Genomic DNA, 25,574 nt, shown 5'->3' on the forward strand with positions numbered 1-25,574 from the left:
TCCAGAGGGTTACCCAAACATGAATCAATGTGACTTCTAGAGGAGAATTAAGTTGGCCATTCCTCATAGACGAGCAAATTTCGGCATCCTCGATCTGTCTCTAATGTTTTTCGCTCATTCTCTTGCTGTTTTCTATCAGCTTTGCCTGCAAAAAAGAATCTTATTTTTGGATTCATTTCTAGTACAATTAAAGTTGTAGACCAACGTACACCCAAACCTATGTGGCAAAATTCTTGTTGCGTACAACTTAAACACCAGATCCCGTCCAAATTGTGAGGAAAGGATTTGGATGATTTGAGAACCAATGAACATTTAACCCAGTTCGGACATTTGGCATATAAATGAAATGAGAGGTGGAATGCCGTACTAACACAACTCTCACCTGATCGGACAAAAACGGCATGTCACCTGTAGGTGCTTCAGTGCTTGCATTTGGGCGGTGTATGCTATATCGTATACGTGTCATTTAAGCTGATCGGTTGACCGTCGGAACCAAGTCAGCCTGCTCGGCGTGTGGTATTTGGCTCAGGCTCGATTGGTTATCACAGACTCACGGTACCTGCTTCCCGGTCGCATAAAACAAACGGAAGCAACCCGACAATGGACTACATCATCATCACCCAACTATCAATTTAATGTTATTAATCAACCAAATTATTTAATACGTATCTAATCAGTGAGATTCCATTTGCTGGTAAGAATCTTACAATTTTTTATGCGCAGTTGCTTTGATCAATTGATCATATACAATTCCTCAGTACCCATCTAATAACATACCCACTCTTTCTAAGAAGTACAGACGGAAAGAAGATGAACACGAGAGAAGATAAAATTGTGACTAGTGAAAACGGAGAAGAAAATGATAAGGAGAGTCCTGGAAAAGAAGGTTCAATTTGTGGGTTTGATTCTCTTAATCAACTTCTAAGCTCTTCTCTTAAGCCTCAAGTCTATCAGGTATATTTATCTTTTATTTGATTCCCCTTTTAATATTTCATTTTGAATTAGGAATTTGTTGTTGAATCATACATTTACTTTTTGGAAGATTGTTGTAATGGAATTATGATATCAAAATTATTGTTTATATTAATTTGGCTAGGGTTTGAAAATTATGAGAGTTCTGCTGAAGCAGACACTGGGAATCTGTGATACCTCTTGATGTTTTTTTCCGTTTCTTGATCGACTACAGTAAATTTGTAAGCGTGAACCACTTTAATTCAATTAAGAAATTAATGATAACTTTTAATTGGGATGTTTGGGACTTGGGAGAGTTAGTGATAAGATAGTTGACTTTTTTTAAATCACCATTTTGCAGGAGGTAACCAGATTGCTTCAAGGGCTGAATTGCGGAAAACCACTTGAATCAGTTGCCCTTCCTGACTCTGCAACTACACTATCTTCAAACCATGGTTTTGACTTAAAGGTAGATCTTTATAAACGCAAGCGAAACACATCCATTGCTGCACCTCATTTCTTAGAGGAATTGGCTTGTGCTTATGATTTGTGATTATGCAAATCATGTATACTATTAAGCTTTTTTTCTTGGCTAAATGTTGTCATTTCTGTGGTGAGATTTTTATTGTTCTCGAATGACGAAGTAAATTGCTTTAGAGGTCTGCATAGTGCATCGTACTACTAGCGTAGTATACTGAATTGTCTTTTTTATATTGTAAAACCTATTACAGGCTTTCAGCTTTCATGCTGACAAAGAGTTAATGCGAGAACCTCGAATTGTTCGGGTTGGTCTCATTCAGAACTCTATTGCACTTCCTACAACTCATCCTTTTCTCGACCAAAAGAGAGCCTTATTTCAAAAGCTCAAACCAATTATTGAAGCTGCAGGTGCTTCTGGGGTCAACATATTATGCTTGCAGGTGAGCTAAATCCAAATTAGCAGAAATTTGGATGCAAAATCCCATTATATATTATAATGAAGTTAGCTACAGCATCATTTTTCTGTTTTTGATTTCAGGAAGCATGGACAATGCCTTTTGGATTTTGTACACGGGAGAAGAGTTGGTGTGAATTTGCTGAACCTGTGGATGGGGAATCAACTCAATTTCTCAGTGGTTTGGCACAAAAATATAATATGGTCATAGTGAGCCCGATTCTTGAGAGGGACGTGAACCATGGGGAAACAATTTGGAACACTGCTGTTATAATTGGAAATCATGGTAACATAATTGGGAACCATCGCAAGGTAATAGTTTAACAGTATTAGTGCTCCTTTTACTGTTTGAATTCTGCGCAGTCTTGTACTCTTGTCTAACTATTAGTGCTGAATTTGGAATATGTGTTTGATGGTATCTATCAGAATCACATTCCAAGAGTTGGAGATTTCAATGAGAGCACATACTATATGGAAGGGAACACTGGCCATCCCGTATTTGAGACAGCTTATGGAAGGATAGCAGTTAATATCTGTTATGGAAGGCACCATCCTCTGAACTGGATGGGTTTTGGACTAAACGGTGCTGAGATTGTTTTTAATCCTTCTGCTACTGTTGGTGAACTCAGTGAGCCTATGTGGCCTATCGAGGTTTGTTTCCTATAATTTCTTATTTTGCTTAATGTTATCCCTGAAATCTTGACATTCTTGTTAGCACGGTTGTTTTCCTATAAGTTCTTTTGTCGCTCAATGTTATTCGCTGACTGTTCACATGCTTGTTAGCAAGGCAATGTCGATTCTGGAAAGTTCATAATTTTCTTGGATTTTTTTATCTCTTCCAGGCTCGTAATGCTGCGATAGGCAATAGTTACTTTGTGGGATCAATCAATCGCATTGGAACAGAGGTATTCCCTAATCCGTTTACTTCAGGCGATGGGAAGCCTCAACATACAGATTTTGGGCACTTCTACGGATCCAGTTATTTTTCTGCACCAGATGCATCTTGTACGCCATCACTCTCACGCCACAGAGATGGCTTAATTATATCAGACATGGATCTGACTGCCCGGTATGACATGTACGCAGATATGCTTGCCCATTATGTAAAGCCAGACTTTGCACCTCAAATCATTACAGACCCCCTATTGCAAAAGGTATAGTTAAGGTTGCACAAATCAGATCAATCAATAATCTCTTTTCAGTTTCTCTCTGTAAATGAATTCTGGGCCTTTCTTTTAAATAAGTGATTGTAATTGTAATCCACAAACTGTTACTCCCCCCGTCCCCCTAATTAGATGACCTATTTGGTTTTAAGTTTTGTCTCATAAATAGATGACCTATTTTTGTTACTATAAGAAATATGTATAATTTGATAGTTATGTTTATATTCGTTACGTCGGTGTTTTAAAATGTTTTTCAACGGTATAAAGTTTACGAAAAACCGTGATATAGTTTAAAAGATAAATCATTTCTAAGTTTTACTAACATCCTTGTCTTAAAAATTGTGCAAACTACAACTAGGTCATCTAATTAGGGACGGAGGGAGTATAACTTTATCTAGTGTCTATGTCCACCAGTTGTAATGCCTATGTCCACCTGTTGTTATGAGGTTCGGATAAGCTCTACAAGTCATTATTTGAGGTGTTTCCGTCTCATATTTTTCTAATCCCCTCGTGACGTGTCTCATTTGTTGTTGTTCTATTTTCAAGGTCTGATCTTGGATTTGGTCATTTCAAGCCCCTTTCGGGACTAAAGATTCAACAAAGGTATCTTCTTAAAGAACAATTTGCTAAGAGCAACTGCAGTGGTGCGATCAAAACCAAAGATCAAAGATCAAAAAAAAGATCAAATTTTGGGTTTAGTCCGTGTTGTCACGTAACGGTCCCGATTAAAATTTGGTCGCGCGTAATTTAAATCTCCGCCCTAAAAAAATTTCATCGGGCGTATCTCAAATGTCCGCCCAATCAATCACCAGGCACACTTTAAGTTTACGCCTGTCAACAGGCGTACTTTAAGTTTACGCCTTATTTTTTATTTTATTTTTTTAATTTGAATTTTCATCGGGCGTAATTTAAATCTCCGCTCGATCTATTACTTCTTGGTTTATTTTATCTCAACTTGCTTTTTTTCGATTTGAAAATCCTGCAACAAGCGTACTTTAAATTTACGCCCAGCAACAAGCGTACTTTAAATTTACGCCCGACTATATTAGGATTTGGTATTTGGTCGCGACCAAATATGGTCTGGAATTTGATCTTTGGCTGGGATTTGATCTTTACTCCGTCCCACTGCGTCACGATCTCATCCCAAATTTTTGGTTATACTCGCCCACTGTGGATGCTCTAAGGTATCACGTGGTTGCAAATACAGACCTTGTATTGAATCATCTCATGCACATCCAAGAAGGGTCATGACTCACGGGTGTCCTGGAACTAGGCTTTTGGTAGGAAAAGAATGCATATGACGTTCGCACACGGCACACATGAAGGTCTTGTGTATTTCAGAATGGAAACTTGACAGGGTAACGACGCATATCACATTCAAGTGCATGCCGTCACGTGATCTGGATATTTGCTTGACGAAATCATGAGAATGCTTCATAGCTCTGGTGCTGCGATGCATGTGGCCACAGGGCGAGTCTCTATCCGGCATGTGATTGACTGACGTACTTTTAACATGGTTTAGGTCGATATAAGGTTATCACAAAGCTACAATTACGCCCTCATCATTCTAGTGGTGGTGGTCCACTTGTAAGGAATATGCGTACAGAATTGTGCACTTGCATGGGCATTTATAAGAAATTGTTGGTGATGATTATGATGAAGACAATGCGAGATATATCTCGTCACAAGATTGTGATATTTTGAAAGCGAAAAGTGTCACTCGATTTTTGAGAGAAACCCCTTCGACTTGTGCAAGATGATTGATTGCGCTGAGCCTGAGCTTAACTTGTACATAAAACTGCAATTTTTAAAAAATGGATTATAAATTTCTAAGATTTTATGATTATACCCCTCTATTACCGCAACAAGCGAAGAAAATAGTGAGATGGAACAAGGTTCACTAGGTAATCAAATTTCTAATGATGATCAGGGGAAGACAAAGCGCATAATATAAGCACATGCATGCCAACAACTTTGACAATTATATGGCAATCCAAGTGGGTGTTGGATCTAGCTAGAAACACCATTTTCATGTTAATGTTGTTGTCTTCAGCGACTACAAGACTAATTAATAATCATTTTTTTTTTTTTCTTTTGTAGGGTGTGTATTTGAGATCTTATTGTTCTTCTTCGAATCCAAGATCTTTTTGATCCAAACCCAAATCCACTGTTTATATAGAATTTTGATGCAATAAATAAACATATCTGGAATTTCATTAGATCATTCAGCCTTGTATCAACTAAAGAGATTAGGTTAGCCATATATGGTTGTAAGATGATCATCCCATGCACAAGAGTAGGTATAGAATACGGCACACACGCAGTGGTCCCGAAGAGCATGTGCATTTTACATGTATCAAATAATGTCTTTGTCATCTCTTCTCTTGTTAGCCCCTAAATGATTGAACAAACAAGATAATGATAATGTCAAATAGAAACTACACATAATTAAACTAAAGTAAATACTAAAAGGAAAATAATTTTATTGGAAGACTCACTTAAGAAAATTAAGTGGGAGATAACTTGAGACAGTATGATGCACACTCTTGAGCTTAGAGCCACTAATTACGAATCTTGAGATGATCAAAGTATGTGACATTTTGCCATTATCAATCGAACTAATTATTTGATATTAGTTATATCACGTGCGTCACCAAATCAAACGCAATGATATAATTTGATGGTAATGGCAATGGATCTTAAAATCTATCGATTCAACATATTATGTGAGATTGTGAGGTGTCAATCCAAAGCGCCCTTGAACCACTTGGTATCAAACAAGTGTCCTACATATATAGGTCCTTCACCAAATATCTTTTATATGAAAATTTTGTCGAGCTACTGATCAATTCTGTAATCGCATCAGCCATTAGAAATATAAAATACAGTGTAGTAGCATGTATCATATACCGCAATGTTTTATACGCAGTACTAAAATCAGCGTGCTAGGAGGGAGTATCTGTCACTGATGCTGCACTTTTTTAAATACCGGATCATGTGAATAAGTTGAACAAGATTGACTTGATAACTTTATTAACAAATTCTCATGCTCTCCGAGAGTTGGGCGATTATGAATCTTCCTTGTACCAGGTAAATGTATCTAAATCATAAAATAGTCCATACAAATGCTCAGGTACATTCTCATGTTTTGTCTAAATTCAGTGAATCTAAAAAAAAAACATCATCATAGATTCATACTAGTAAACACAAATTCGTTGCATAATTCTGTTTTTAAAAGAAAAAACACATAATTAAGCATTAATAACCGGTAGACATAGATAATCCATCCTGCTAAACAGATGCGACAAATGCAACTATTGCAAAGATATGGCTCCAAAACTAGCACTCAAAATTTAACATGTAAACCGGCAAACACGTGACCTTCAAAGTACAAGCGCAACTTGATTTCCTTTGATTTCTGCGTAATAATTCTTATTATTCCGGACGACCGTTTGCCCCCAACAAAACCTTTGGGACATTGACACAAGTAATCTAATCATTCATCGAGCTCCCGAGCTAGACGTCTACACATCAGCAATTTCGTGGACTAAAGTATACGGGTTTCGTTAACTTGTATATCCGTATACATGTTAAAGATTTAATAAATAATTATTTAATGGTATTGGAAATTGTGTTTTTTTGTTTTATTCTACTAGAAATTGGTAATTCTTGCACTAAAAATAAAAAATTATGTTCCCAATACAAAGAATTGTTGTTTTTATTGTAATAAAACAAAACAGTTTTGTTTCCAATATAAAAAATGTTAATTTAATACACTTAACATGTACACCAATATACAACTTAAGATGACCCAAAGTATATTCACGTCTGGAGATAGTCAAACCTTTATTAACTCCACGTTTTCTACAACGGTCTCAATTTCATCATCTCAATCAAGAATGGTTTGAATTCGTTTGCGTGAAATCCGAACATCAAAAGTCTTTGAAAAAAAAAAGGAGAGGGAGAGAGAGCTTTTTAAAGACCTGTCAACTCTTTATAGAACCTAGAGATAGAAGAAACAAGAGAGAAGAAGAAAAAATAAATAAAGAGAGACAGAAAGTTTTTCATTTTCAACGGATTTCAGGATTAAATTGTTTCATAATTTGATTATTCCAGATTAAATTCTTAAAAAATAAGCATAAAAGTTGTAGAAGAATCAGTTCATATTGCCTACCCAGAGAGAACTCAAACAGAGAAGAAAAAAGGCAAGCATTTTTGAATTTTTTGTTTAATCTTCCCATTTTACTTGCTGTATCCTTTTAATTAAGACAAAAAAATGAACCATTTTTCTTTTTCCTAGAGGATTTTGGAGTTGTGGTGTGTTGTGTTGTTCATGCTTATAATCGAAGTTATTGAGTTGCGTGTGTCCGATTTTAGGGGTTTGAAGATGGAGTTCTGGGATTAGATGATTGTTTCTTTCCCGTTTGTATAAAAGTTAAAAAGTGTTTTTAATTGATACATTTGGATATATATTCATTACTGTTTTTTTTTGCTTTTCAAGTGGAGTTATTTTAGATTGGACTATTATCTTAATCAGTTAACGGATTTTATTTATTTTTATTTTTTTGTTAATCTTTTTTGTACTCAATCTTTATTTATATAAAGTAGTTACCATCTTCGTTTTTTCCAATTTGATTTTTTTTGCAGAATTTACTCATCAAAGGTATTGAAAAAAGCCCTTACAATTCCGCCCTAGTTTTTGATAATTTTGGGGAATCTTCGAAAAATGGCGATATCGTTTACTAAATTTTCATGGTGGTATTGGGGAGGAAAAGATCGAGAAACTACTGGATCATCCGCATCATCTTTGCAAAATTCAGATTTTGGATTGGGTTTGAGAGAATCAGATAGTGTTAAATTTACATCAGTTGGGGCGAAAATGCCATCATCATCTAGAAGGACTAAGAGAAAATGGAGTAGTAGACAGGAAAGAAGAGTTGATAGAGAATATGATGTTGTTTTAGTACCATCTGATGGTGGGTGTTTATCTGGTTCTGAGTCAGATGATTCAGATTGGTCTATTGGGTGGATGGAACCACATGCTCCTGAATTTCATAGTGGTGATGAAGGTGAGAGTAGTTTTGCTGTCTTGGTTCCTTGTTATGGACGCGGTCAAAACGAAGTTGGAGAGAATTCTAAGAATCAGACTGCTTTGGGTGCCATTGGTGAGCTCAAAAATGGGTATTCTGCTGGTAAGAATTCAGACTCATTTTCATTTTCAATTTTGATAGTAGTCATGAGTTATGATATAAACTCCATAATTGTTTTACTTGCTTAGTTTGATGTAGAAAACAATAGCTATTTGAGATTTGGGTTGGCAAATGAGTTTGGAATTATGTATTGTTACCTTTGGGGGATCATTTGGTGTAGCAATTTCATACCAGTATGAAATTTTTTGCCGCAACCCGAATTTACAAGGTGTTGTTCTGCTTGGTTACAATGTTTTTGAGATTTCATATGCTTGTACATATTTAGCTTCTGTTCTAATCTTGTGAGACTGAGACCTCGGATTTCGAAGTCCCTGAACTCTCAATATTTAAGTTTGATACTCACCTGCTAAAACTTATTGAATCGTTCGCTCGATTTAGTTTTATTTGGCCACAGGACATTTCGTTTCAAGTAAAAGGTTGTTGTCATAGATAGGATGAGTTTTATTAGCTATAGTTGATTCACTGCAGACCAAGTTGCTTGGGAACCTTTTAGGATATAATAGCTTATGATAGTTACCCAGGTGACACTCTTAAGAACTAAATTACTGGAGCTTTTGAATCCTAGATGAAATTGGCATTTGCCAATTCTATCTTTAGATTATACAAATTAAAACCTTCTCTATATTAGGCATTGTCTACTTTTATCCAAAATGGGTACGTCTAACTGTATATCATCTTCTATATTTCTTGTGTTGCTAAATGAATTTTGAACTTGATTTTTTTTAGGCATTTGCAGGAGTCCATTTTGTCTGTTTTAATTTCTTTGATCATTGAGTTCAGCCTTCGGCTAATAGTACTAATATCTTCCGTATAACTGAAATACATACTGATTCTTGTTTCTCTTTTTTGTGCAGAGAACAGTAAGTTGGTGGAGCAGTGGCTCACATCTCTTCAGAGCAGCTGATATGTTAGATTTGTCGATTGTTTTCAATTATCCTTGTACTTCCTAGTGAAAGCTAAAACCCAAAAAAAAGAAGAAAAACCCAGAAAAGGAAAAAAGAAAAAAAATTTAAAAGGAAAAATCAAACTGAAAAAAAAACCCAAGTATTTTGAAGGAGGAGATCGCCAATTTTCAATTCGCGCTGCAGGTAGAAGGCGAGGTCCGCGAGGATCAACATTTTGCGTAGTATAAGATAAAAATAACTCAGTTTCAAGATATAGCTTCTCATTGCTTCAGGTCTTTTAGATTTCGAATAACAGTCTTAAGACAGTATAACTCATTTGAACTATTTGATTGATTTCTGCCAATGTTGCTGCTTGTTCTCCTTCTTCTCTACCTTCAAGAGATCCGGCGAGCAATAGAGAGAACGAAGGAGAAAGAAAGGTATATTCCATGCAAAGTTATTGCTTGTAAATAAAAATTTAGCTTCTCTGTACATTTTAGGAGCATATTCTTGCTGCCTTGAACTTGCTATCACTACTAGTTTACTACTACTTGCTGTAAATAAATAACTTCTGTTATCAACAGACAGATTGTAGTATGGATCGCTGGTTGGTTTGGGCATGTTCAATTTCTGCCCATCTTTTGCTGTAAATAAACCTGTTTTCTGTGAATAAATTCTATCAAGGAGTTTTTTATCTAGTTATTTACCGTCTTCTTCATAGTTTGCATGTCTAGCAATGTTCTCCCCATTCTTCACTTAATGCTAGATTTTCACAAGTACTTGTGTATTACTAAGAATTGATAATTACCTGTTAGTGAAAAATAATGGGCGCAATTGGATAAGATACGGAATGAATGTGTGTTTACAATTAGGCGAACGATACAATTTTGGGTACATGATGACAATGTGGTCCGAACCAAAATATCATTATTTCGTGTGCATAATGGCTAGGTGGTCCAGCTTATTTGTGGATCCTATCGTAACCGTTGGCCCCATTAAATTTTGGGCGATTTTGTTGTGGGTACGAGATTTGTTTCGTCAGTGATCTTCTACTTGCCATTTCGAACGAAAGAGCTGATGTGAAAATTCATGATTTTCTTTATTTTCTTCACTCATTATTTTCTTGGCTTTTTTCGAGTTGTCGTACCTATAGTTTAAGTCCATACGTTCCATAAGACGTCAAAAACGAATGAACACTAGAGCACCAACATGTTGGTGTTAATCCACCTTCTTGCAGTTACTGTCTGTCTCCGTGATGCAAAGAAGAAATGAGAAGAAATAAAATGAAGTTACGGGATTAGACGATTGGTTCAGAACCCTGATTTTGGACATACTGAAATCTTTCTAGGCATACAAAACAATAGTCTCATCTTGGATGACCTTATAAGGGATACCCTATGAGTAGTTCAATTACCTATATATCCATAATACAAAAATCTAAAATCAGTTTTCTAAAAAATCAAAATCAGTTTTCCTTAACATCTCTTCTTCTTCCTCCTCTAGCCGAACTCTTCCCCTCCCGCGAAAAAAAAATCCATCACCGTGATTAATTGTCGATTCGTACAAAATTGATCGTCGATTAAACTCAACCACATAATGACTCGTACAAAGAAAAGCAGGGACTAGGCGAACCAAATCGTCTTCTAATCCATCAATTGAAGAAGAAGATCCAATTGGAGATGAAGGTGTAGAAACTGAAAATCAACCACCAATTGAACCAGAAATTGAACCAACTGCATCTCCAACTCCGAAAATGAGGATAAGAAAGTAAGTTTTACAAACTCAATCTCCTATTTGCTGTTTTTCATCGATTTAATGACGGTTACGTTGTTGGGTTCGACTCAAAATTGAGTTGCGGTTTTAGCCGAACTGTTCTTCACAAAAGTTTCCTGTAAGTGTATATGAACAGTTCGGCATGAAATTTCATGAAATTTCAAGCCGAACCTAGTCACAGATAGAGATGCATAGGGGTTCGGCGTATTCGATAATCATAATATGTGCCGAACCTAGCACATTTTCGAGGTTCGGCTATTACGATATTCACATTATGTGCTGAACCAATACAAAATTCTTACCCCAACAATTATCAGGAATATAAGTGATCAGGTTCGGCTTATATAATACTTATGTAAATAGCCGAACCATGTACTACCAAAAGGTTCGGCGCTTACGATTTTCTCAATATAAGCCGAACCTCAGATAATTTTTCTTCCAGATCACACAGGATTAGGTTCGGCTCATTATGACATTTTTAAACAAGCCGAACTAGGGGCTAGAAAGTAGGTTCGGCTCATAATAATAACACTTTCAGCTTGCCGAACTGTTCATTAGTTGTCAATATCCAGGTGGGTTCGACTGATATATTAAGCCGAACATATTCCAGACTCGCCGAACTTTAGTGAAAAACACAAACTTTTTATGATTTTAAGCTACAAAAGTGAGATTAAACATAGGATAGAAGTGTACCCTCCTCATCCATTGAATCAAATACAAGCTTTTTTCTCATTTTCCCCTTCTCCTTCTCCAAAAAAATCGAACTTTTTTTTTCTCACTCAAAAATTTTATCTACACAAATTTATAACTAAATAATCTTAAAACTAATCACTAATCATTAATCACTAATCAGAATTATTTTAACTATTCATTAGTATTAACACTAATCCTAAAAGGGCAGATTTGCCATTAAAAAAAATTGGTTAAGAGGGCTTCCGATTTTGTTATTTCACGTCTTTTTTTGTCTTTATTAGGTATGCCTATAAAGATTTAGGTATGCCCAAAATCAGGTTTCTTGGTTCATCACGATAGAAATTGGTATTGGGCTTATCAACTGTGGGATTTAGAAGGACTTTGGACCGAGCCCAAAGCTATTTTGAAGAATGACAAGTAGGAGTATGAAGCTGTTGACCTGCCTTACAGGTGGTAATCACCTCTTTTTGCCGTTTGATTCTACGCGGTTAAGTCATGCACAGTACGATGTCATAATTCTCATTGACGGTCGATTTGAAAATCAGATGTTTGCTTTCGTTTGTGGGGGCAAAGACTTTTATTGTCCGGATGATCTAGTACTCCTTTTTCTTGGTTTTTTCTTGCGCTAGACATGTTGTCACGATTAATATAAAACCAAAAGAGGACAGCAAATTAGAGCCTCTCCAATGGAATGTGTGTGAAGAAAAAAATCTTAATCCACATAGGATGCACAACCATATTTATAAAAAATCATCTCCAACCCATTGATGTGAAGATGATGTGGCAAAAAAATAGTTAGACATCCTCTAGTTTTAGACATTCACTTAGAGGATGTCTTCCCATCCTAGTCACACTTTTTATTAATAAAATCATTGAAAAATAAAAATGAAAAGGATTTTAACCAATTATATACCTACAATTAGGTAAAAAGTTAATAGAAAACTTTATCGGTTGGAGATAAAATTTTATTTTTCCTAATATTTAGGATTTTATACTCAAATAATGTCTTAGAAGTGATGCCACATATGAAATATCCACATTCACCATTGGAGAAACTCTTAGTATGTTGACCATCAATTCAGTTATCACCATTCCATATGTAACTAATCGTTTATTCCCTAATTGCATGATCATCACGGGAAAACTTCATTTTCTTACTAGAGCCGAACCGGAAAACTAGTAGAAATTTTTTCAATATATTAATGGTGAATCAGATTTACAAGTTGACTGTCTTTGCTTGATTCACAGAGAAAGTGTAAGAGCACACTTTTTAAATGACATAAAACAGGGAGGTTGAAAATAAGAACCAACCAGAAAAGAGATGTCAGCACATTGACAATTGTACAAATAGTTACAGTTACACTCACGCCCCCCTCAAGTTGAGGTGTTCAGAAGGATAAACCTTCAACTTGTCACACAAATAGGCAAATATAGGTCATGCCAGTCCCTTAGTAAATATGTCAGCAAGATCCAGTGTTCAGATGTAGTGCACACTCAAATTCTTGGACTGAACTAGCTCCCTGATAAAATGAAAATCAAAAACCAAGTGTTTCATGCGACTGTGTATCACAGGATTAGAAGATAGGGAGATTGCACTCATATTGTCACATTGCAGAACTGATGAGATAGGCGAAAAGATATGCATGTCCTTTAATAACTAACATATCAACATCACTTCTGCAGCTAAATTGGCTAAGCTTCTATAATCATATTCAGTGGAACTACTAGCAACAATACCCTGCTTTTTGTTAGACCAAGAAATTGGATTATAACAAAAAAATATGTAGTAGCTACCTTTACTTTTCCTGATATCTGGTTCTCCAGCCCAATCTGCATCACTAAATCCATATGCACAACAAGCATTCCTTTTGTAAAGAGAATTCCATAATCGAGAGTTCCTTTAATGTATCTCAATATCCTTTTAGCAACAATAAAATGTGTGGTTGTAGGAGATTGCATGAATTGACATACCTGATTAACTGCATACCCAATCTCAGGTCTTGTCCAAGTTAAGTACTGCAAAGCACCCACGAAGGATCTGTATATAGTTGGATTTGGTAGAAGGGCACTATCATCAGCTGATAACTTGCAGTTAACAGGAACAAGTGAAGAACATACTTTGCCACCGGCCTTATCAAATTTGTGTGAAAAATCAAGGACATACTTAGTCTGAGACAAAAACAAGCTTGAAGCATTTCTATTAACCTTCAATCCGAGAAAAAAGTGCATTTCTCCTAAGTCTTTGACTGGAAAATGTGCCTTTAAAGTGTGGATTAGTTCAGAATAATAAGTCTTGTTGGTCCTAGTAATTATAATATCATCAACATATACAAGAATCAAAGTAAGTCTGGAACCAATAAGCTGAACAAACAATGAGTTATCTGTAGTAGACATAACAACTTACAGGAGAGAAGAACGTTAGCTAGTTTCTCATACCATGCTCGAGGTGCTTGTTTAAGACCATAAAGAGATTTATGAAGTTTGCGTACCTTGTTAAGATTTTCAGGATCAAAAAATCCTGGAGGTTGTGTCATATAGACATCTTCATGCAAATCTCCATGTAAAAAAACATTACTAACATCAAGTGAGTAATGTGCCAGTCAAATTGAACAACTAGGGACAACAGAATTCTGATGGTAGTTGGTTTTGCAACTGGACTGAATGTCTCAGAGTAATCCAAACCTTCTAGATGGTGAAAACCCTTTGCAACAAGCCTAACGTTAAATCTATCCACAGTGCTATCTGGATTCTGCTTAATTCTAAGTACCCACTTGCATCCTACCAAATTTTTTGAGAAGGGTCGGGATAAACCAAAGACCAAGTACCTGCATCATTTAAAGTAGTGTGTTATTGTACTAAAGCAACCCTCCATTTTGGATGCTTTTTAGCTTGAGTGAAACATGTAGGCACAATGAGAGTTGTAAGAGTTTTCATATTTGCATATAGTGCATGTTTAGTTGAGAACACTTTCTTTTTAAAAGTAACCAATTTACCCATGGTGATCATGGAGTGATCATTTTGAATAATAGAAGGAATTCAAGTAGTAGAAGCATCTTCAGATACAGATGTGAATGTTTTATCAGACTCAGCGTCAGTGGGATCAACTGCTGGAGTTGATACTATGGTTGTGGGATCGAATGCAGGAGTTGATACAGTTACAGAGGGGTCAACTATACCAGTTGACACAAAGTTGTTTGAAGTTATCTGAGTTGCAGAAGTAGTTCAAGAAGCACCCAAACTTGGAGATCTTAGAAGAAATGTATTTTCATCAAAGATTACATGTCTTGAGATGAATACTCTTCCAGTTAGAGGATTTAAGCACCTGTACCCTTTGTGTTGAGGACTGTAACCAATGAAGATACACTTAATGGTTCTTGCTTCATGTTTGTGTTGGGTATATGGTCTTAACTTAGGATAACATAAGCAACCAAAAGACCTTAAGAATGTATAATCTGGTTGTTTGTGAAAGAGAACTTCAAATAGTGACTTGAAAGAAAGAGATTTATTGGGTAGTCTGTTGAAGGCGTAATTATCTGTTTGAAATGCTTTCACCCAATATGAATCTTCAAGACCTGACTATATTAGGTAACTTCTACCTATATCCACTAAGCGTCTATGCTTAGACCCTGCAACTCCATTATGTTCAGGTGTATGATGACATGATACTTTATGTACAATACCATTGGCAGATAGAATGCTAGATATCTTAATGTTTAAGAAATCTCCTCCACTATTAGTTCTAATAACAACAATAGATGTTTGTAAAAGATTCTCAACTTGTTCTTTGAATGGAAAAAAAACTTACTTGAAATCATTTTTCATATTATCGAAATATCCAACAAAATTTGGAAAATTCATCTATAACATTGACATAATATTTGAATCCAGAATTGGATGATACAAGACTAAAAACCCATAAATCTAGATGTAACAACTCAAATGGTCTTGTACTAGTATAATAAGAAATTAAAAATGGCAACTTGTGACTCCTGCGAGTTGACAATCATGACAAAATAAAGGTTTCTTAAGTACATCATTCATTGAGAGAAATCTGCAAACATGCTGAGATTTATGGAAAGAAGGATGAGCAAGTCTTTTGTGCCTTATATCCAAAGAGACTTGTTGTATAGTAGTACGTAGTAGTTGCTGCTAAGGTTGTTGTAGATATAGTTGGAGTAGTAGGTTGAGGTTTTGATGTGTCTCTCGAAGTCAGAAAATGTAAAGGATAACGTCCATTACATTGAGGGCATTCCGAAGTTACTCTCCCATATGAGAGATCATTCGCATAGAAACCGGAATAATCAGATGTGATTGGACAGTTATTAACTTTAGTAAACTTATGTACAAATAAGAGGTTACTCGAGGCTTGTGGCACTAGCAAGACATCATTCAAAGCAAAGCTATCAGTAGAGGTATTCTGAATAGAAGATCCTTTGTGTGCGATTTCCATACCTTCACCGTTAGTTGTATGAATATATACAAAACCATCATAAGTGAAAATAAGTTGCAACACATTCTCATCTGGAGTTAGATGATTATTAGCACTTGAATCTGCATACCAAGGATTCTCCCTTGAAATATTGGCAGTAGCCAACATTGCACTCAAATTATGAGGAGTGTTGACATTTTGATATACAAAGTTGAGCCTGTGTTTACAAGCAAGAGCATTGTGACCAGAATTATTGCATATGTGACAGGGAATTTCAGATGGATCTGTAGGTGGTAGTGGTGGTGATAGAGGTATTGATCTTATTGGAAATGGAGATGATGTAGAAGCTCTAGATGGTAATTGGAAATTGCTTCTATATAATAAATCGTATGGTATATAGCTTCTAAAAAGTGGTGAATAAGGTATATTACCTCTTCCACGATATTTACAAGTAGAATTATAAGGAGAATTACTTGAAGAGCCAGAGGAAGAAGCTTGTCGCTGTTTAAATTGAAAAGATGCAAAATCTTTATTGTTAGCTTCAGTGAGTAAAGACTTGGATCTATCATTCATAACAATTTCTTCACTAAGAAGTAAATTATGAAGCTCATCGAAAGAGTTCGGTGGATTCCTAATTCGGACTGAAGTACTGAAGGAGTTGTAATCATTTCCAATTCCATTTAACACCAATTTAATAAGTTCATCATTGGAGATTCCAAATTCTGATGCAGAAAGTTGAATAGTTATTTTCTTGATTTCACCTCAGTAAGATGCCATACTGCCAGATCTGAGCTTGAGTGATTGGAGTTTTGTTCGTAATTGTATTGAATAAGTAGTAGAAGTTCTTGCGAATCTGGATTCAATACTAAACCAAAGTTATCGAGCAGTGTCAGCATGAACCACATGTGAAGTAACTGGATCATAAATCAAAGATTGAATCCATAGAATGAGTGTATTATCATCATCACACCAAGCAGTATGAAGGATTCACATTACCGGCTGTTAGATCTTCTTGAGTAAGATATTTAGCAGGACAAGAAGTAGATCCATCCAAGAAACCAGAGACATTGTATCTTCGTAATAATGCTAGAATTAATCAAGCTTTTCCAGGTTAGAAAATTGTCATCTTTGAGCTTGTATTGAAGAATGTGGAAGGGTGAATATGAGTGGTCCTACACGTCATAGTCACAACAATAACAACACCTTTTCCTAGAATAATACGAGAGAGAGCTTGCTTTCCATTGTACTATGTCATTCCTTTTATAGGCTTTCCCCAAAATCCTTCTTCTCATGACATCATGCTACATGTCATGGAAGCTTCCTTATCTGCAACTATTGTCATTCCTCATGATGGGACCTTCTACTTCTTCACTAATCCCTTCCTTATCCTATTCTTACTCATGAATATACCTTACTGGACTTGGGTCTTAGTCCTCAAGTTACCCAAGAGGCTCCCTTTTCTCTAGGGATTCCATGGTCTTACTAAGGGGTAATTATTTTCATGTATCAACAAAGAACATTAGTGATTTGATTTAAGGGAATACAACAGATACGAGATTAATACAAAAGATTTGCCATAATAGCAAGATTTTTGAGATAAGATTGCAGTGGAAACAAAAAAATTATATGAAGATTATGAAGAAATTAACCTAAAAATTAATGTTGAAGCAGCGGAAAGATGATTTTTTAGACGTCTGATACCATAGTAGAAGCTTTTCAATCTATTAATGGTGAATCAGATTTACACGTTGCAATTGATTTGAATCAGTTATCTTTTCTTGATTTAGCATTGCGGGCCTTTGTTTTAACAAGAAGGAGTTTACAGTTACTGCAGGCATACTAGCACTTGCAAATTTGCAATGGCATTTTTGATCGATGCATTTACAAAATTTGAAAAAACACGGTTGGTTGGAAATTTGGAATATAATATCATCTCCAACGCGAGCAACTAGAGTATCTTCATGCGCGCAGTACTATGGAGTTTGAAACCAAGCCACCTGTCCGTGAAATAAAAAAGGGAAGAAAAGAATGAAACGGAGTGGAGTTGACCCCACCGAACAGGAAATGACATGCACACCTTCTTCTTTTCATTACATTTCTTTTTTTTTTTCCTTTCCTGTCAATATCACTGGCAAAATAAATGCATACCTTTTCAAGAGGCCAGCCTCTGACAAAGTCACAAAGTTTGAATTCCAATCTAAAAACTTTGATTCCCCAGAAATTTTCTGAATTCAGAGTTCCGAAATTCTTGTGTTAACTGGATTTAGAGACAAAGACTAAAGATGTTGCAGAGGGCTGCAAGCAATGCGTATTCATGGTGGTGGGCTAGTCATATTAGAACTAAGCAATCTAAATGGCTGGAACAAAACCTTCAAGGTAAACAATCCCTTTTTCTTTCTTTCTTCTTAAAGTAATTCAATCATATATGATATGGGTTTTCTTTAATTTCATCAATTGTTATCTAAATCATAATCTTACTTTTCTCTGCAACGACCAAAGATTATGTTTTAAGAAAATTTTCTTGAAATCACACATAGTTAAACTTATTGTAATTAGTTTATATAGCATACTGCTGATCGATCTTCAATAGTGATAGTGCAAAATTAATCCGTAGTTCGAAGAGAATTTTATACTAATTATGAACCTTTTGGGGATTTAGATATGGAGGAGAAGGTGAAATACATGCTGAAACTCGTCGAAGGGGAAGGAGATACGTTCGCTAAAAGGGCGGAAATATATTTTAGGCAAAGGCCGGAATTGATAATCTTTGTGGAAGAGGCATACAGGGCGTACAGAGCCTTAGCCGAGAGATATGATCACATCTCAGGTGAGCTACAAAGTGCTAATAATACTATTGCCACTGTCTTCCCCGAACAAATTCAGTATGGAATGGACGAGGATGATGAAGACTATGATGGTTCTCCGAGATATCGTCCACCTCCTGTCGATCAGATAAAAGCATCTAAGGATTTGCCTCAACCACCAAAAACAATGCCCAAGGCACTGAGTTTTCAAATGAGTATCAAGAAAACTCCGAAAATGGCTCCTGTTCCTACTACTATTGCTGCCCCGAAATCAAATCTTAGCAAAAGTGAGGGACTTGAACTGATGGACAAGCTTCAGAAAGAGATTTTGGCTTTACAGACGGAAAAGGAGTTCGTGAAGAGCTCATACGAGAGTAGGCTTGCGAGGTATTGGGAAATTGAGAATCGGGTCACGGAAGCACAAGCTAAGGTTTGTAATTTGCAAGATGAATTCAGCATGAGCAATGTGATTGAGGACGACGAAGCTCGGACTTTGATGGCATCCACTGCGCTGCAATCATGTCAAGATACTTTGAGCCAGTTGCAGGAGACACACGGGAGATCAGCGGAAGAAGCTAGAATAGAGAATCACAGAATCAAGGCTGCCCAACAAAAGGTAGAGGCTCTTAAGAAGAAGTTTCGTCATGAACAAATGAAACAGTGGAATCCGTTTGCTAGCGATGAAGATTTGACGGATTACACTGCAACCTTGGAGGAAGAAGCAGAAATTTTACGGCAACAAGATGTTGAATCAGAGGCTATAGCGAAGGATATCAGAAAAAAGTTGGAGATGCAATCTAGTTCATCTCTCACTGCCACAGAAATGGCAGAAAAAATAGACGAACTGGTAAAGAAAGTCATCAGCTTGGAGACCATGGTCTCCACTCCGACTGGTTTGATAAACAGATTACGGTTGGAAATCAACGAGCTTCAAGAACGTCTAGGAAATTCAGAGGACAATGAGGCAAAATCAAACAGTTCCAACGCAAAGCTGGGAGAATCGGAGGAGAAGCTGCATGGAATTCAGGATCTTAACAGGAAAATCGAGCATCAAAATAGCAGCTTAAAAATTCAGTTTATTGAAGCACGTTGTAACCTTGAGCATCTCTCAGAGAAACTGCAGTCTATGCAACATTTGGAAGAAGACGAGATTCCAGCAACAGGATATCAAAAAGAAGAAGCCGGGCAAGTTCTTAGTCCCAACCAACAATTCGATTTTGGAGAACTTAACGATTTCATCGCTGCATCCAATGATCCAGCAAATGTTACCGACAAGATGAGCAGCATAACTTTTGATGATCTTACTCAAAATTATGAGGAGCTAAATCTGTCTAACGAAGTAGTAAAGCAGGATCCTAGTTTTGCAGGTGTTGATGAAAAGGAAGAGATACTGGAGGAGGATGAACCAAACTGGCAGCAGTTATTCATGAATGGTCTGGAAGGTAGAGAGAAGGCTCTATTGGCTGAGTATACTACGGTCCTTCGAAATTTCAAAGAAGCAAAGAGGCAGCTTTCAGAGGTAGAGAAGAAAAATCTTGATACCATTTCCGAAATGGCAGTGCAGATACAGGAGCTAAAGAACTCCAATGCCATGAAGGATGAAGAGATTCGTTCGCTGCGTCAGAAACTCGACCTTCTGCAAACAAACTCCGCTGATGACCAAAGTGACTCTGCATTCGATGACTTAAGAAAACCCCCAGCAATGAAGTTGGAGAACCAAGACGTCAAATTTAACCAAGATCAAGGTTTTGAATCCATGGTGAAAAGGAATAAGTCACTTGCATATGGAATTGAGGATCACTTGAATAGGATCAAGTCACGTAAGGAATTAAACATTATTCTTATCAATGAGCACCAAACTCTCACGTCAACTGAAGAAAAGTTTAGAAGGAATATTGATGAGTTGTTAGAGGAGAATTTGGACTTCTGGTTAAGGTTCAGCACATCTTTCCATCAGATACAAAAATTCCAAACTGTAATTCAAGATTTACAAGCTGAGTTCTCGGATCTGACAGTGAACAACAAGCAAGATGATGGTTCATCTCCCTCCAAGACTACTTCTACTGATAAGTCTCAGAAATCTCGTGCACGCCCGCTCTACGTTCACTTGAGAGAGATTCAAACGGAAATGGATACTTGGGTGGAACAAAGTGCATCACTCAAAGCGGAATTGGAGTCTAGATTTACATCTTTGTGTGATATACAAGAGGAGATATCAAAAACCTTAAAAGCAGGTTTAGAAGCTGGAGATTTGGAGTTTACAAGCTACCAGGCTGCAAAGTTTCAAGGGGAGATTTTAAACATGAAGCAAGAGAACAACAAGGTGGCAGATGAACTCCAAGCAGGTCAAGATTTCGTGACAGGATTTCAGTCTGAAGTTGAGACGACACTTACGAAAATGAATGATGAATTCAAGCTGTCAGGATCAAAGAAACATCAAAATGACATAAAACATTCAATTCGATCTCGAATTCCTCTGAGGTCATTCATCTTTGGCATTAAACAGAAAAAACAGAAGCCGTCAGTCTTTGCCTGCATAAATCCAGCATATCAGAAACAATATAGCGATATTCAAGGTCATATCCCTCTTTAAATCTCAATTTGTTTGCGGATTCCTTAAATCGCATAGTATATTTATTTCACAATTCTTGTATCAGTAGCATCTTTAAGTTATTTTTTCGTCTCTATCCAGTTTGGAACTGAAACTGGTTTCAACTTTGAGATCACATTTTGCGAATTACACAGCCAGTAAATACTTGCAGAACAACTTCCTCAATTAATAGTGGTTTTTGTAAAACTATCAATAGATAAAAAAGGGGAACATTGTACTTATGGTTCATATGATATATTATACAGCACAAACATCTGATAAATCCTTTCGATTCCAATGTTGGTACAACACTGAACCAAAGTGGATTTTATAGTACATAGTGTGTCTTTAACAACAAACATTGTTATTCGCATGCCAAACTATACTATTCATGCATAGAGATATGTTTATGTATTAGAAGCAACGTTACTCATAGCAGCAACTTGAATTTGATCACGGCGCCTTAATGGAACCTAATGACACTTCATATACAACATGGGCTCCTCTTCCTTTCGCCATGTGAAGACCAATATGATGCATCAGCTCCTGCCATGGAAATCGATGATATAAGGCGCAATGTCTATGTTTTCATTCATCACATCAAAAGGAAGATAACAAAAACTTCCAGATAGCAGAACTAAAAATACACTGATATGACAGAAAGCAAACAAACGTAGTTGTACCAAAGTGTATACCTGTGGATGAGCTACTGCTCCTTTGATGCCTGAGGCTATCTGATTAGGCAAATCAAAGGTGGCACAACCATTAGCATAAACCACCACATCCTTCAATGGAGCAAGCAAACCAAGATTCCTTGCAGATAATGTAGAAGACACAAAATCGAGAACACAGATATCTGTACATATGCCCACCACCAGTATCTTCACAAACCAAAAAGAAAGAAAGAAAAATCTCAGTGAAACTCAAAACCCTTTGTTTCAATTAATCAAATACGATGCACACAACCAAGACCGGCGAGTAAAAATACTTACAGCTTCAATTTTGTTGGTTTTAACCCAATCAACAAAAACATTAGAACCATCATCTTTAAAAGAACCAAGAAACCCATCAATGCATTCTTTGCGTCGAATGGTAACGTTTGGTTCATCCTCCAACCATTGCAAAGATGGAACCAATTTTGATTCATCAGTACCAATTAGACAATGAGGTGGATATGGATCCTCAGGTTTACCAGGATGATGTGTATCAATAAACGCAAATATAGGCCATTTCTTCTCACAGAATGTTCTAGCTAGCTTCACAGATTCTTCTACCATATTAGAGATCTGTCTATCTGGTACAACTGGCGCCTGTTAACAAACCCATGATCAGAGTTATGAATCAAGAATCAAAAACAACAAGAAAAAAACAAAAAAAACCCATAGAGAATCAACAAGAATCGGAAAGTATTACCAGATTGCCAGAACCAACAGTACAGAAGCCATTGACAATATCAACAAGAACTAATCCAGTTTTGATATCATCAGATAATACCAGTGATTCTGGTTCTGATTGATGAATTGGAGTCTCTTGTTTTACTAGATCAACAAGTGATTGTTCAGCTTGCACCATCTTAGGTTGTTTTTAGTCTTGACGAAGACAGAGAAATAAAAATCTGAGTGGGGTGATCTGAGTCTTGGATTGCCACAATATTTAAACGCATTATCAGCCGTCATCCTTGGAAATTTGGAAAGATTAGTTTTGGAACGGACCGGAACTAGTTTTCTAATTGATGTAGGGACCAATAATCTAGCGGCCCACATAGAATATTATGTAGGTATGGGTGGTATCTCGCCGTTGATCTGAGTTGTACACAGTTGACCAGGAAAAGATATCCACAAAGGAGAGGAGAGGACAACAAAATTATGTGACTTTGGTTTGGAGTGGAATCTAGAAATTTTTGGGAGTGAAGATGTTCACGGAAAAGTTTATAATAACTTGGACAACTAACATAGTCTAGATATAGGACAATTATTTTTGATCATTCTCATCTTCATTTCACTATCAATTTCAATGTTAGAATCATTCCCCTCTTCACCGTTAAGATTGTGACACCTATTGTCCAAATTTTGAACTAGCCCCTGTTGGACTAGCTATAGCAAGGTCGTTGACAGTGGGCTGGAGGGTGTTTGCCAAAAACCTGGAACCGTGATATAAATACCCGTCCGTGAAAGCATTGAACTCCCAGCCAAATACATTAGTACTTCACAAGGCATTTAAACCGAGCTTGGCAATACTACCACTTTTTCTTCCCGGGGGTTCTGTTACTATAAAATTAGATAGACTAGTCAAATATAGCCAGGCTGTTTGGGCACCTTTAGAATCCACCATTGAGATGCTATAGCATCTCCAACAACGGATGAGAGTTTAATTTTTTTTTATGACACATAAGTATGAATTTAGACCTTCATTTACATTAATCTCATCTCTAACAGTGGGTGTCAAAGTAAATACGAAGGTCTTAGAGAAAGTCTTATCTAGACCTTGGAAATGGCCTCCATGTTATCTTTTTACCTAAATTTAAAAAATTTATTTTTAAATAAATTTTTCTGAACTAATTGGAAAAAGGGAACCAATTTTATCATTATAAAAAAAACAAATTTTAAAAATAAGACCCCGCACCATTGGAGATAGTTCATGAGCAAAACATTACTATTTAGTTCACGAGCAAAGCATTCTAAAAAAACATCTCCAACAGTGAAAATTTTAACCCTTAGAATTAAAAGAAAATTGGTTAAAAACATGTCGTAGAGGTGCAACCGGAGGTGTAGATAACACTTTCTTGAACACCTTCATATTTAGTAATTGGTCCCTCCTAACTTATAGGACCTTACTGTTGGAGATAGATTTATGCCAAATGGTGGTCTAAAATCCTATGTGTCACTAAAAATAAATAAATTCACCCTTTCTTGGAGATGCTCTAAGGATCTAAATAAATATTCCACATAGGATTTTTAGCACCCACTATTGGAGATGCTCTAAGGTCTTCCAAAAATTACACTTCCTTCTTCGCATATATGTAGTTTGTTTGTTGTTTTTTTGACCCAAAAAAGGCAAAATTTATTAAAATAATTACGACAGCAAGAGTGACATAAAAAAAAAAACTTTCCTATTAAAGAGAAAAAAATGTAAAAAAGTAAAAAAAAACAAACAAACATCAAAACCCTCCAAATAGAGAAACAGAAAAAGTTGTAACCAATAGTTACCTAGAATCCTACACTTTCAAGAAACGCCAAAGGTAATAGAAGAAACGAAAAGCTGCTCACCGTCTGAAAAATCTCATTTTCATCCTGAAATGAGCATTTGACATCATCAAGTTGTTCATCCTTATCATAATCAAGGTCAAAATCTCTCAAACCATATATCCTCAATCAAAAGTGTTTTCATCTCTGAATGAGATTCTGCATCCCTCTCAATAATATCCCTACACATTAATCTCATCATAGGATGGTCAGAGATACCCATTAACTTATTATAAACGATTTGGGAATATATTTGAGCATTGATTTCAGCCTCACTTAATGAGAGATTAACAACTTAGCTTCTTGGTCTTGCTTCAACTGTTGAGAAGTGGAGGAAACATAATTTGAAGGCAAACCAAAATCCTTTCCCATAAATTTTTCTTCTTCTTTCTCCGGACTATAACTCAACTCAAATCCATTTGAGCTGGCAGACCTACCTCCGAATTTGCTTTTCCATTAGACTCAGAAGTCAAACTTGGAGTTGTAAATCCGTTAACCACCGAATTAGATTGATTTGAAACTCCATCGGAATCATTTTTATTACTCTCATACTTTCATTATCTGTTTCATATTCTGATTTTCCATCAGAATTATCACAAGTCTCCCTTTTTTTCTCTCCTTTGATCTCTAGTTACTCCTCCAAGTTCGCAATAGTTATAGCTGCAGGGTATGACTCTATAGTGTTAAACGAGATCGAGTCCCTTTTTATGCTTTACTCATCTTTCTTCTAGTGTACAAAATCCATTTTTACTCGGATGGTTGAGACGTCATCTCCATGACCTCATCCACATCCAGCATGCTCCTTATTATATCATATTTTGTGAATTGGCCTTCCACCTGAACATTCTCAATTGAAACTCCAGCTGAAGCCTCAATTTGGTATCAATAAATGTAGTGGGGT

At 36.3% G+C, this 25,574-nt stretch overlaps 4 protein-coding genes across 5 annotated transcripts; 3 read left to right on the forward strand and 1 right to left on the reverse strand.

Moving 5' to 3' along the window:
* The first annotated feature begins 553 nt into the window (after positions 1-553).
* On the forward strand, positions 554-3,781 carry LOC113294104 (beta-ureidopropionase-like). Its single transcript, XM_026542524.1, has 7 exons — positions 554-954; positions 1,313-1,420; positions 1,683-1,871; positions 1,970-2,197; positions 2,312-2,536; positions 2,728-3,039; positions 3,595-3,781. Exons 1-7 carry the CDS (start codon positions 811-813, stop codon positions 3,598-3,600), a joined length of 1,212 nt encoding a protein of 403 aa, XP_026398309.1. The 5' UTR covers positions 554-810; the 3' UTR covers positions 3,601-3,781.
* Positions 3,782-6,862: 3,081 nt separating this feature from the next.
* LOC113294111 lies at positions 6,863-9,844 on the forward strand. Of its 2 annotated transcripts, XR_003332648.1 has the most exons (4): positions 6,863-7,253; positions 7,696-8,240; positions 8,327-8,466; positions 9,113-9,844. XR_003332648.1 is itself a non-coding variant. In XM_026542533.1 (3 exons), exons 2-3 carry the CDS (start codon positions 7,775-7,777, stop codon positions 9,160-9,162), a joined length of 516 nt encoding a protein of 171 aa, XP_026398318.1. In that variant the 5' UTR covers positions 6,874-7,253; positions 7,696-7,774; the 3' UTR covers positions 9,163-9,844. The 2 variants fall into 2 exon arrangements, 1 of the variants encoding a protein (XP_026398318.1); XM_026542533.1 differs by lacking the exon at positions 8,327-8,466 and having other exon boundaries at positions 6,874-7,253.
* Positions 9,845-18,166: 8,322 nt separating this feature from the next.
* Positions 18,167-21,638, forward strand: LOC113294122 (protein NETWORKED 2D-like). Its single transcript, XM_026542542.1, has 2 exons — positions 18,167-18,413; positions 18,697-21,638. The coding sequence occupies exons 1-2, from the start codon at positions 18,320-18,322 to the stop codon at positions 21,432-21,434; spliced, it is 2,832 nt and encodes a 943-aa protein (XP_026398327.1). The 5' UTR covers positions 18,167-18,319; the 3' UTR covers positions 21,435-21,638.
* On the reverse strand, positions 21,618-23,064 carry LOC113294129 (nicotinamidase 1-like). Its single transcript, XM_026542549.1, has 4 exons — positions 22,845-23,064; positions 22,424-22,741; positions 22,127-22,312; positions 21,618-21,977 (listed from the first exon to the last, which is right to left on the reverse strand). Exons 1-4 carry the CDS (start codon positions 23,001-23,003, stop codon positions 21,885-21,887), a joined length of 756 nt encoding a protein of 251 aa, XP_026398334.1. The 5' UTR covers positions 23,004-23,064; the 3' UTR covers positions 21,618-21,884.
* Positions 23,065-25,574: the final 2,510 nt, after the last annotated feature.

This window comes from Papaver somniferum, chromosome 1, assembly GCF_003573695.1.
Source record: "Papaver somniferum cultivar HN1 chromosome 1, ASM357369v1, whole genome shotgun sequence".
Lineage (NCBI taxonomy): Eukaryota > Viridiplantae > Streptophyta > Magnoliopsida > Ranunculales > Papaveraceae > Papaver > Papaver somniferum.

Bases quoted from the DNA above. Each gene is read 5' to 3' on its own strand.
- LOC113294104 (XM_026542524.1), top strand. From the start codon at position 811: ATGAACACGAGAGAAGATAAAATTGTGACTAGTGAAAACGGAGAAGAA. The intron at 2,198-2,311 runs GTAATAGTTTAA...GGTATCTATCAG, and splicing joins TAATTGGGAACCATCGCAAG to AATCACATTCCAAGAGTTGG. The intron at 2,537-2,727 runs GTTTGTTTCCTA...TATCTCTTCCAG, and splicing joins AGCCTATGTGGCCTATCGAG to GCTCGTAATGCTGCGATAGG.
- LOC113294129 (XM_026542549.1), bottom strand. From the start codon at position 23,003: ATGGTGCAAGCTGAACAATCACTTGTTGATCTAGTAAAACAAGAGACT. The intron at 22,742-22,844 runs GTAATACTTTCC...GTTTGTTAACAG, and splicing joins CTGTTGGTTCTGGCAATCTG to GCGCCAGTTGTACCAGATAG. The intron at 21,978-22,126 runs GTATACACTTTG...TTTCCATGGCAG, and splicing joins GAGCAGTAGCTCATCCACAG to GAGCTGATGCATCATATTGG.
- LOC113294122 (XM_026542542.1), top strand. From the start codon at position 18,320: ATGTTGCAGAGGGCTGCAAGCAATGCGTATTCATGGTGGTGGGCTAGT. The intron at 18,414-18,696 runs GTAAACAATCCC...TTGGGGATTTAG, and splicing joins GCTGGAACAAAACCTTCAAG to ATATGGAGGAGAAGGTGAAA.
- LOC113294111 (XM_026542533.1), top strand. From the start codon at position 7,775: ATGGCGATATCGTTTACTAAATTTTCATGGTGGTATTGGGGAGGAAAA. The intron at 8,241-9,112 runs GTAAGAATTCAG...TTTTTTGTGCAG, and splicing joins CAAAAATGGGTATTCTGCTG to AGAACAGTAAGTTGGTGGAG.